Consider the following 12,383-nt stretch of genomic DNA (forward strand, 5'->3'; position numbering starts at 1 on the left):
ATCCGGTCAGTGCTGGACGCGGGAAGCAGGTCGCTCTGATACTTGGGGACGGAAAAATGGGTCAGTAGCCCGGACAGGAGAGCAAAAACGTGGTCGAGATCAGAAGCGAGTCGTAAGCCAGACTAGGAGAGAAGACGTGGTCTGGGACAAAAAGAGGTCGAAAGCCGGGATGGGAGAGTAGACGTGGTCAGGATCAAAAACCGGTTGAAGCCGGGGGACAGACAGGAGCAAAAAACGGGACAGGTGGGAGTCAGGGTCGAAAAAGGCTTGCCTAGTGTTAACTGAGGTTCGCAGACCGACTGACAGAAGGGGACAGACAGGACTGGGTACAAGTACTGATCGGGAGCCAATCAGGGCCCGCGGCAGTTGGCGCCAAAGGTGCGGGCACAGCTGAGTCACATCAGTAATCATGAAAGTAATTGTGTGTACGTAGGTTTTTTTGCGTGTTTACGTACGTTTTATGTGCATGTTTACGTACTTTTTTCTGCGTGTTCACGTGTGTTTTTACGTACGTTTTCGTGAGTGTTAAGTACATTTCCTTGCATGTTCAAATACATTTTCGTGCGCGTTTACATACATGATGTGTTCATGTACATTTTTGTGCATGTTTATGGGCGTGTTAAATGAAAAAAAACAAGACAAATATCATTTTTTTTCTAAGAATATCGAAAATTCTTTGTGGTCAGTTTACAACTCGAACCATAAAGGTTGCTTTTTGTTCCGTGCACTCTTTCTTTTCATTTTGGGTTTCACTTCCTTCCATTACTGCTAAAATCCAAGCCGTACGTCTCTAATGGTGGCTTCCAATGCGGGGTGTACATTCTCATAAATTCCTGGAGAACAGTAGAGGCCCTTACCTCCACCAGGGCCCAATCGAAGTGCTCATCCATCACCCTAATAAGATCAAATCCCAGCTTCCGCGTTGGACTTTTGGAGGACCGTCCTTAAAACTCAAATTACGCAAGAATGGGGACAACCCACAGCATGTCCGTCCCTTACGACAATGTCCTCTGCGTCTCCTTGGAGCAAAGTGGCTTAGAGTGGTCTTATTTCCCCGCGCAGTAAATTGAAGTGGACAGCGGGAGAGTTGCGGCTACTTGAATGTAAGGCCTTTTGAAAGCTTTCCTCCGCCGGCTATTTCCACAAAGATGCCGTGCGCCGGGGTCAGCGCCCTTCCCGATATTCGCCCTCGTTTTTTGGCACCACCGTGACTCTTCACGTCGGTGCGGAGGCTCTTAATTAGGAAAGAGTCGCCTGCTGGATCGACTCGGCTGCGAGTGATCCGCCGATGACAAGGTGAATTGAAAAACTTTAGACAGTACACCCCAGGACACACACCGCCTTATGACGTTTTTACTTCACAAGTATTGTTTACAGCATTTTCACCATTCATCCATCCATTATCTGCACCGCTTATCCTCAGTAGGGTCGCGGGGGTGCTGGAGCCCATCCCAGCCATCCTCGGGCATTGGGCAGGGCAAACAAGGACAGACAATTCGCTCGCTCATTCATACCTAGGGACAATTAACCTAACATGCATGTTTTTGGAATGTGGCAGGAAACCGGAGTGCCTGGAGGAAACCCACGCAAGCACGGGGAGACCATGCAAACTCCACACAGGAGGTTTGATCGCATGACATCAGAACTGTGCCGCACACGCGCTAACCACTGCGCCGCTGTGCCGCCTGCATTTTCACCATCATAATCCAATATTCAAACTAAGTTAGAAGGTCATTGTTCTAACTTTTTATATTACAGTTTTTAAAAAGAGTGGGTATGCCTTATTACAGTACATGGATATTATACGTACATAAAGATAAATGATTCTTTCGCAGTGAAATTGACACGCCCCAGGATATGGTGACCCTGTCATAAGATGTTCTAAAGCACAGGTGTCAAACAGGCGGCCCGCGGGCCGGATCAGGCCCGCTAAGGGATTGAATCCGGCCCGTGAGACATTACACAGAGAAGCACAAGAGCAGAACAAGCTGCAGGTTGAAATATGTCAACTTGATGTTGCCAAAGCCAGGTGCCTCTCACAAAGACACTGTACTTGTATTTATTTCTCTCTCTCTGTCTCTGTCTCTCTCTCTCTTCCACATCTTTTCTCCCACTCTCTGTCTCTGTCTCTTTCACTCACTGTGTCTCTCTTTTTCTCTTCCTTTGTTGCTCTTTGTCTTTTTCTCTCTCTGTGTCTTTTTAACCTCTTTTGCTCTAACTTCATTTTTTCCTTTTCTCTCTTTTCCCTTTCTCTCTTCCTACCCTTCGTGGTTTCTTTTCTTTTTTCTCTCTTTCTGTTTTTCTATTTCTCTTTGGATTTCTTTCTTCCTCTCCCTTTATTTGCCCCTCTCTCACGACTTCTCTTTTTATCTCTTTTATTTCGCACGCTCTCCCTCTCTCTCTTTCTTTGTCCCGCCCTCTCTCTTCTTTTCCCTCCCTCTTTCTCTTATTGCCTTATCTCTCTTTTTCTTTCTCTTTAATCTACTAGTCCGGCCCCCGACAGAATGTTTGTTCTATCGTGTGGCCCCTGAGTTAAAATGAATTTGACACCCCTGTTCTAAAGCATAGGTGTGAAAATCACAGCTCCCAGGCCAAATCCGGCCTGATGTACAATTATATCCAGCCCGCGGAAAAATTCTATATCCACCCAATATGGTGACTGGCTTCACATAGCGTCAGAGCTCAAAGATGAGACAGATCGTCTTCTAAAATGCATCTCTGAAATCTCTGAAAATGATTGGAGTATACACAATGACATACAGTGTATACAATATATATTTATATATATACATATATATGTAAATATTATGAAAAATAATGTTTTTTTCTCCCATTTTTTGTTGTAGGATATGGTTATTTTTCCCCCTCTATACGACAACAACGAATTCTTACTCATGAAATTCAAACTTTGCGGTGTCCTTGCGTATGAAAAGTGATTTTTGTCTGCTAGTGGGCAACGTCCTATAAAATGCTGGTCTTTTATTGGTTTGCATCACTGCATCGTGAAAATGCCGACATGCTGTTGGCTCAATTTCCTCCTACAATGCTGTTCTCATCATGCAGTTGAAAATTGGTTCGGACACAATTTTCTATATTTTGTACTGCAGCTCCATGCTGCGAACATTCCAGTAAAAAGTACATTTTAAAAAACTCTTGTTAAACTACCCCTCACCCCTTAAAAAATGACAGATTGTTGGTGTTTACTTACTCGTTTTCCCTCCTTTCCTTCTTGGCCTGGCTGACCTGGCATCCCATCTTGTCCCTGAGGTACAAAATATGTCAATAATTTCCTTCACCTTTTCAACCAAATCAAATCAAAATTTCTAATACGCGTTTCAGACACGGACATGAAACCAAGAGTGCTGTATAAAAACATTAAGACAGTTTTGAATGCAGTATATGGTAGCTTTCCATCGAATAATAATAATATTGGCAGTGTAATTATTATTATTTTATTTTATTAGTAGTGGGGATGTTTTTTACAACTTTTTTGGAATGATGCATTTGAATAGTCGTAGCAACTAATACCACATACCGATACCAATAGCGATACATTATTCCATTGTATTTACTGCAATTATTATTTCAAACAATACCAAAAATGACAATATCATTAATCATGCTATGTTTTATTATTTAAATTTACTACTATTAGGGATTTTGTAGACCACTTGTTTCAGAAAGCCTTGAGGAGTCAATAATAGTGATGCCAGTTACCGATACCACTAGTGTCTTGATATCCTTCCAAAAGTTTTGATTTTAAATCTCAATAAAAACTTGTTTTAATTAATGGCAATTTTTAAATGATTACAAAATGGCCACTCAACGATGACTTGTCTCCACCACTTCACAACTGCACATAAGAATAATAAATATGATTCGATATTTATTTTCTTATCGCTGATATTATCACCAGATATCAATACCACTAGTTTATAAATATCATTCTGAGGGGTTTGATTTTAAATCTGAAAGAAAAAAAACGCATACTTAAATTACTTAATGTAAATGGTAATTTATTGTTTTAAATTTTTAATTATATTTCTTGACTTGAAAAACGCTACTCTATAACTGGTATTGGTCACTGTCACATGGGCATATTGTAAGGGAAATTATAGTTCTATTATAGCTTGAATGTGCCTATGTATGATTTTATCATCAAAAGTGCTTTAACGGAGCCAAAGATTATATCCAGGTGCTGTTTGTATTCTTGCCACAATTATAACCTCTCGGGGCCCGCTAACTATTAATCAAGATGGCCTTCACTTTAGTGCCGGGAAGCCTGCTCAAGACCTTGCCTCTCTTTTCCACATTCGTGGACTTTATGAATGACTCATTGTACCCCTTGTGTTACAAAGTTTCACTCTCGTACTGCTCGTTTATTATGCTTACACTCCATCTAGCAACCAGCATTATTATTACTTAATTTAAACTGTGTTTTCTTTCTAAACCAATCAGATTAATTTCATGTATTCATGTGATCTCGCTTAAGCCAATCAGATGTGTTGTTTTATGTCTGATTTCCAATAAATGAGCCTCTAGCCGTAGCGTGATTCCTTCCTGAGCCGATCTTGGAAGCATGCGCCTCTGACGGATGTGTGTTCTATTCTTTAACGTAATACAATCTCAAGTTTTAACATTGACATATATAACCTAAGCTTCGTATCTACACCGATACGGATTATGACTAATCCTTTATTATTCGATAATTCTTAGCATATGTACTACTGCTTTTATTATTTTTTTATTTTACATGATACCAATGATAGTAATAATAAAATATGCGACATTAGTAGGAGTAATTGTAAAATGTTTTGGGAGGAATTTTTATTCATCAAAAGTAGTAGTGGTATCAGAACTTGTTTTCGATATCCGTGCCTACTCGTGATGAACTGAACTACACTTTTTGAGCATAAGTTATTCAATATAGATCTTTTGATTGTTTACATTTTTGCAGATCTGAATGGAGCAAAAAAATGAATTTCCACAGAAGCCGATATACGTTCAAGCGCTCCTTTTAATTGGATGTGTGATGTTTAATACTTTACCTTCTCTCCTTTGTCACCACGGGGGCCCTGAATGCGCAGAAGGAAAAGAAAAAAACCACGTAAAGTAAACTATAAAATGAACACACTTATTTACATTTCCAATTAAAAACAACATCGAACTTCGGTATCATAAAAAAAAAGTCAATTACCTGATCTCCTTTGAGACATTCTTTGTCGACCTAAAAAAACAAAACGAGACTGTGATTACAATTTTGTGGATTTCCTAATTATGAATATTTATCATAATACACAATGAATCACTCATTTATAAAATGTCACAATGTCAAGAAGACTGCTAACAAGGTAATTAGCATCAACCTCCACGACCCCTAGAGGAATTAAGGCACAAAACTTGATGCCTGACCCCCGGAACGAGAAAATAAAATACTCAGACGTAAAAACGGAAACAGGGACGAACGGAAGGTTTCAGTTTTCGAACACGAGCCAACAAAACGGTGTAAGGTTTCGTGCCGGATCCGAGGGTCAAAAGCTGTTGACATTTTTGGGAAACAGCTGTGTAGTGTCCTACGAAGTTAACAAGATGACAAACTGCTTAAAAGACACTTTAGGTTACAAAATTTAGGAAAGTGTGTTTCGAATGTTTCCGAACCTGCAAAGTCAGCAAGAATTATAAAATGAGTTTTTGAGCTTCCTCTCAGGATATTTCTGTATTTTCAATTTGTAGAATTTAACAAACAGCTTTAAAGACACTTGCGGTTACACAATTTAGGACAGTGTGCTTTGAATGTTTTTCCGAGCCAGCAGAATTAAAAAATAAGTCTTTGAGCTTCCTCTTCCAGTATTTTTATATTTTCAATCTGTAGTTCTTAACAAACAGCTTAAAAGACACTTGTGGTTACAAGAGAACAGCAATACTTAAAAGATTCAAAGCAAGCATACTTTGAAATGAGTCAATGACTTAATATTAAAATGATTCTCTGTGCTTTTTATTATAACACAAATTTGACTGTCTCTAATTTCAATAGCTTAAAAGACACTTGAGGCCAAATCTTGTAGCCTCAATGCATGCCTAATAAATTTGCAAGCTTCTATACTCAGGAATGACTTTCCAATGATTATAATATTATTCTCTAAGCTTCCTATTAGAATACAAATATAAATATGCTTCTAATTTCTATTTTGAAAACTTGAGAAAAACGCTTGAAAGACACTTTAGGCTAAAAGCTATAGCAATGAATGCCTTATACGTTTCCAAGATTGTCTACTGTACTCATTAATAACTTTGCAATGATTATAAAATAATTTATTGAAATATCTTGTGGATAACAAATGTGAATTTACCTCTAATTTCAAATACAAAAAACTTTAAAAAATATCTTAAAACACTGGAGGCAGCAAGATTAGAAAACAAATGTCTTTTGCGTTTCCGAGCTAGCATACTCAGCGATGATTTTAAAAGTATTTTTGAGCTTCCTATTACAATTTTATTGTCATTTCAATGTCTAAAACCTAAAAAGAGATTATATGACACTTGAGGCTACAAAAGTTAGGATAGCATGCTTGTAAGATTTAGGGCTAGCAATCTCAGCGATAAATTCAAAATGATTTCTTTGAGTTTCCTATCAGAATTCTTCTTCAATCGCAATTTTTAGAACTTAAAAACAACTTTAAATGACACTTGAGGCTAAGCTAGCATACTGTGAAATTACTTTTGAAATTCTCTCAATTTACAGAATTCAAAATACAGATTTAAAGACACTTGAGGTTGCAATATTTAGAAGGGCATGCTGATTCGAGAGTCGAGAGCTGTTGACTTTTCTTGGAAACATCTGGCCGGTGTCCTTTGAATAAGTCAGAGTTTAAAGTTAACAAGATGACGAACTGCTTCAAAGACACTTGAGGCTGCACGATTTAGGACAGCGTTCTTTGGATGTTTTCGAGCAATAATCATAAAACTATTTGGTTGAGCTTCCAATCTAAGTTCTTCTTCAATTTCAAATGTTATAACCTTAAGCTTAAAAGACACTGAACCTACAAGATTTAGGACTTAATGGATTGTAAGTTTCTGAATTAGCATACTCAGCGATCATTTTAAAATGCTTTTCTAAGCTTCCTATTAGAATCATTTTTAAATTTCAATTCCTAGAACTTAAAAAAAAACCAGCTCATAAGACAATTAAGGCAACAAGATTTGAGACAACGTGCCTTGTAAATTCTCGAGCTAGCAACACATATGTTAGAATAATATAAATGATCAAATGAGTCGCTTATCTTCTTAGTAGAATACAAATGTAAACATTTCTTTAATTTCAATTTTGATGACTTAAAAAGACAGCTTAAAAGACACTGAATGTTGCAAGATTTCCGACAGCATGCCTTCTAGCAATCCGAGCGAACATACTCAGAAATAACGTGATAAAAGGATTCTCTCGATGTAAAGAATTTAAAAGACACTTGAGGCTACAAGATTTAGAAGACCATTCCAATCCAAAAATAGAAAGCTGTTGACTTTTCATGGAAACAGCTGAACGGTGTCCTCTGTATCAGTTGAGTTTAAGTTAACAAGATATTCTGTATTGTTCTGTCTTTTTCCACCTGCCTGCCTGGTGGTGATACGAAGGAGAAGGGCAATTTGAGATGAGTCAGCGGACCAGCGTTTGACCTGAAGCATGTGAACCCCTGCATGGACCAGCTGGCAGAGATGGGAAGCTGCGTCGTGACCGTCATAGACTTTCTGGACTAGTTTACAGGCTGGGGGCGTCGCTGCTGTCATGCACTTTCCGGACAAATTTTCAACATGTTACCTAGTGTTTACTATGTTTGTGTACTGTAATGCTAAATGTAATTCACCCTGGTCATCCTGAAAGGGGGATACCACTTGTGAGGTCCCTTCTCAAGGTTTCTCTTTTTTCTCACGCTAAGGTTTTGAGTTGTTCCTTGCCCGCATGTTGGTTTAAGATCAGGTAATTGTGTCATTGTAATCCTGTGCAGTCCTTTGAGACATTTTTTTGTGATTAAGGGCTACATAAATAAATTTGACTTGACTTGACAAGATGACAAACTGCTTAAAAGACACTTGAGGCTACACGGACGTTTCCGAACTGTCATATTCAGCAATAATTATACATTGATTATCTGAGCTTCCTATTTGAACATTTCCAGAATTTAGAGAAACCAGCTTAGATGACACTGGAGGCTACAAGCTTTAAAAAGGCATGCCTTGTAGGTTTCCAAGCTAGCATACTCAGCAATGTCTTAAAACGATTATCTGAGCTTTCTATTAGAATACAAAAACAAATATGTCTCTAAAATCCTACAAGATTTAGGACAGAATCCTTGGAAAGTTTGTGAACTAGCATACACAGCAAGAATTATCTATTGATTCTCCGAGCTTACAAAATATATGTGAATATGTCTCTAATTCTCAATCTCGAGAACTTGAAAGACTGCTTAAAAGACACTGGAGGCTACACGATTTAGGACAGCATGCCCTGGAAGTTTCCAAACTCTCATACTCAGCAATAAGTATACATTGATTTTCTGAGCTTCCTATTTAAAGATTTCTAGAACTTAAAGAAAACAGCTTTAATGACACAGGAGGCAACAAGCTTTAGAAAGGCATCCCTTGAAGGTTTCCAAGCTAGCATACTCAGCAATGACTTAAAACGATTATCTGAGCCTTTTATCCGAATACAATTACAAATATGTCTCTAATTTCAATTTGATTACTTGAATGACAGTTTAAAAGAAACTTGAGGCGAAAAGAGTTCGGACAGCATCCCTGGTAAGTTTATGAACTAGCATACGCAGCAAAATGTGTTAAGTGATTCTCTGAGTTTCCTATTGTAATGCATACGTGGATATGTCTCTAATCTCAATCTCGATAACGAGAAAGACATTTTAAAAGACACTGGAGGCCACAAGAGTTCGGACAGCATCCCTGGTAAGTTTGTGAACTGGCATACGCAGCAATAATTGTTTAGTGATTGTCTCTGTTTTTTATCGTAATGCATACGTGGATATGTCTCTAATCTCAATCTCGATAACGAGAAATACAGTTTAAAAGACACTGGAAGCTACACAATTTAGAACAACACACCTTGTAAATTTCAGAGCTGACTATCTGAGCTTTATATTCATTCAAAAGAAATACCCCATTGTGAACCTACAGGCAACCCTGGAGCTCCAGTCAGACCAATATCACCCTGCAATAACAATGACATTTCAGTCAATGCTAAATACAACCTGCCAATGAAAAAAAGAAAATCTTGTGAGTTGTCTTTTTTTAATATCAAACCATTATCTCCGCTATTAAGCATCTAGAACACAACTGTAGTAATAGCTCGACGTATCGGGATAAAAGCATAGCCCATTAACTGCAGTTTGCAATGTGCGGTGAGATGAAGCCTGTCAAAAAGACTTTTTGCACTATTTTTGTTTCCCGATCGGCTTGTGCCATTAAAGCTAGCGGCTTAAGAAAACAAAAGTGCTAGCGTAGCGCGTGAAAGCTTTGCCACATTAATAACGGACGCTAATGTTAGCGTTGCTGACATCAAAGTGGTCGCGGGAAAACTCCATTTTGACAGCAGTGATCATTATTTGTGAAAGCTTTTTGATTTAGGTTTTTTGTCAAAAATCAGAGATGCCTGATGTGGAACATCTGCGGACAAAATAGTTACTATGTCCGACAGAGTAAGGTATTTATTATTTTTGTCAAATTCCTTCTTTTGCGGCTCAAATTCCTGATTCGGATCGACGTGTCATGTGTCAATCAATGAATCGGATATCCAATGAAAATGTTTTTGTACTGTAAACCCCCGGGTTACAGCCGACATACTTTAAGATATTTTCATGTCACGATGTCGTATACGATGTTTTTTTCATACCCTCGTGAAGGCATTTCCCCCCACCATATAACATCAACAACACGGCGTCCCTAGTTTACGATGTTTCCATGTTACGATGTGGAATACGATGTTTTTTCAGCCCCTCGTTATGGCATTTTCCCTACCATACAACGACACTGTGTCTCTGGCTTACAATATTTTCATGTTACGATGTGGTAAACAAATGTTATTTCAGGACCTTGTTACGGCATTTTCCCTACTGTATGAACAGAAACACAGTGTCCCTAGCTTAAATATCTTCATGTTATGAGGTAGAATTTGTTTTATCTGCCCCCCGTTTAGGCATTTCCGCACTATACAACCTAAAAAAATCAGGGTAGCTAGCTTAATGATGATTTCATATGATGATGTGGAATCTGATGTTTTTCAGCCCCTTGTCACATTACTTTTCCACCACACGACATTGATAACACGGCATCCCCAGTTTACGATATTTCCATGTTACGATGTAGAGTACAATGTTCTTTCAGCCCCTCGTTAAGGCCTTTTCCCCACCATACAACACCACTGCTTCTTTGGCTTACAATTGTATCATGTTACAAAAATGTTATTACAGGACCTTGTTACGGCATTTTCCCTACTGTATGAACAGAAACACATTGTCTCATACGACAACAATAACACGGAGTCCCTAGTTTATGATACTGCCATGTTACAAGGTGGAATATGTTTTTCTGCCCCCTATTATGGCATTTTCCCCACTATACAACATTAACAAAAACAGGGTCCCTAGCTTAACAATATTTTCACGTTATGATGTATAACCTGATGTTTTTCAGCCCCTTGTTGTCACGGGACCGAACCGGATCGGAGGCAGGAGGCAGGAAGGGTGAACTCATTCGCGTTAACGATCAGTTACTTTTATTATGGAAATAAAAGTCGTCCAACACTCAGGGACAAAAACAGGCTTACAGGCAAACAGGAACTCAGACTAGGAATACTCACAAAACAGGCTTTTACTCAGAACGGGCAAGTACAGGTTTCCTCTAGTCAAACAGAACAGAATAATGCAAAGTAATGCAATGAACCTGCCACCGGCAATCCCCAAAACCCGCCCTTAAGAATCACACACACAAATTAGAAAATCTGCTACAGCCGGTGCCAAGGGGGCGGGGCCAGCCGGTCGCCACGGCGACCATGCTGGACATGACACTTGTAACAACATTTTCCCACCATTCAACATTAACAACATGGAGTCCCTAGTTTACGATACTTCCAAGTAACAATAGGATATACGACATATTTTCAGACCGCTTTTAGGGCATTTTCTCCACCATACAATATCAACAACACTGCGTCTCTAGCGTAACCTTTTATTTATGTTACAATGTGGAATACGATATTTTTTGGGTCTTGTTACTGCATTTTCCCAACCTTACAATAGCACTACAACGTACCGAGTTAACGATATTTTCACGTTACGATGTAGTGTACAATGTTTTTCAGCCCTTTGAAATGGCATTTTCCCCACCATACCACAAGGACAGCACAACGTTCCTGATTTACGATATTATCACGTTAGGATTGGATTTTGTTACAGCGTTTTTCCCATCATACCGCATCAACAGCACTGCTTACCTAATACACGCTATTTACTCCACATTATGATGTGGAATACGATGATTTTTCTCGGGTCCTTGTTAAGGCATTCTCCCCACCATGCGAAATCAACAGCATAATGTGCCTAGTTTACAAAATTTGTCACATATTTTTATGTTTTTTCATCCCCTTGAAATGGCATTCTGCATACTTTACAACATTAAAAGCACGGCGTCCCTGACTTACGATATTTTTACGTTACGATAATGGATACGATGTTTTTCGAGAATTTCTTACAGCCTTTTCCCCACCATTCCACATCAACAAGTCTACGCCATATACGCCATATTATGACGTGGAATACGATGTTTTTTTAGCCCCTCGTTATGGTATTTCCCACCACGCAAAATCAACACCATAATGTGCCTAGTTTACAAAATTTGTCACGTTATGATGTGGAATATGATGTAGAATACGATACATTTTCAGTCCTCTTGTTGAGGTATTTTCCCCACCATATGAAATCAAACACAGAGTCACTGGCTTACAATATTTTAACATTTTGCTAGTGACAGCATTTTGCCTACCATACAAGATCAACAACAGATGTCATGATTACTGATGCGAAGCACCTGTGCCCGCTCCTTTGGCGCCAACTGCCTCGGACTCTGATTGGCTTTCTGTCCCTATTTAAACCCACTCCTTTCTGTCACCTGTTGTCAGTCCGTCTGCAAACCCGAGTTTACACTAGGCAAGCCTTTTTTCAACCCTGACTCCAACCTGTTTTCTGTTCCTGTCTGCCCCCGGCTTCGACCCGTTTTTGATCCTGATCACGTCTACTCTCCCGTCCCGGCTTTCAACATTTTTTGTCCTTGACCATGTCTAGTCTCCTTTCCTGGCTTACAACTCGCTTACGACACGTTTTTGC

General features: G+C 39.0%; 1 protein-coding gene across 1 annotated transcript in view; it reads right to left on the reverse strand.

The window, feature by feature from the left end:
• The window catches only part of col19a1 (collagen, type XIX, alpha 1), a 223,093-nt gene that overhangs the window by 146,861 nt on the left and 63,849 nt on the right, over nucleotides 1–12,383 (reverse strand). Inside the window, exons 12-14 of the mRNA XM_088351663.1 lie at nucleotides 9,179–9,214; nucleotides 5,198–5,227; nucleotides 3,209–3,262 (exon numbers count right to left, since the gene is read on the reverse strand). Of these exons, the coding sequence (XP_088207789.1) occupies nucleotides 3,209–3,262; nucleotides 5,198–5,227; nucleotides 9,179–9,214 (120 nt within the window). The remainder of the gene's footprint in view (nucleotides 1–3,208; nucleotides 3,263–5,197; nucleotides 5,228–9,178; nucleotides 9,215–12,383) is intronic.

Source organism: Urocampus carinirostris, chromosome 13 (assembly GCF_059441175.1).
Source record: "Urocampus carinirostris isolate Australia breed hairy pipefish chromosome 13, RoL_Ucar_1.0, whole genome shotgun sequence".
Taxonomy (NCBI): domain Eukaryota; kingdom Metazoa; phylum Chordata; class Actinopteri; order Syngnathiformes; family Syngnathidae; genus Urocampus; species Urocampus carinirostris.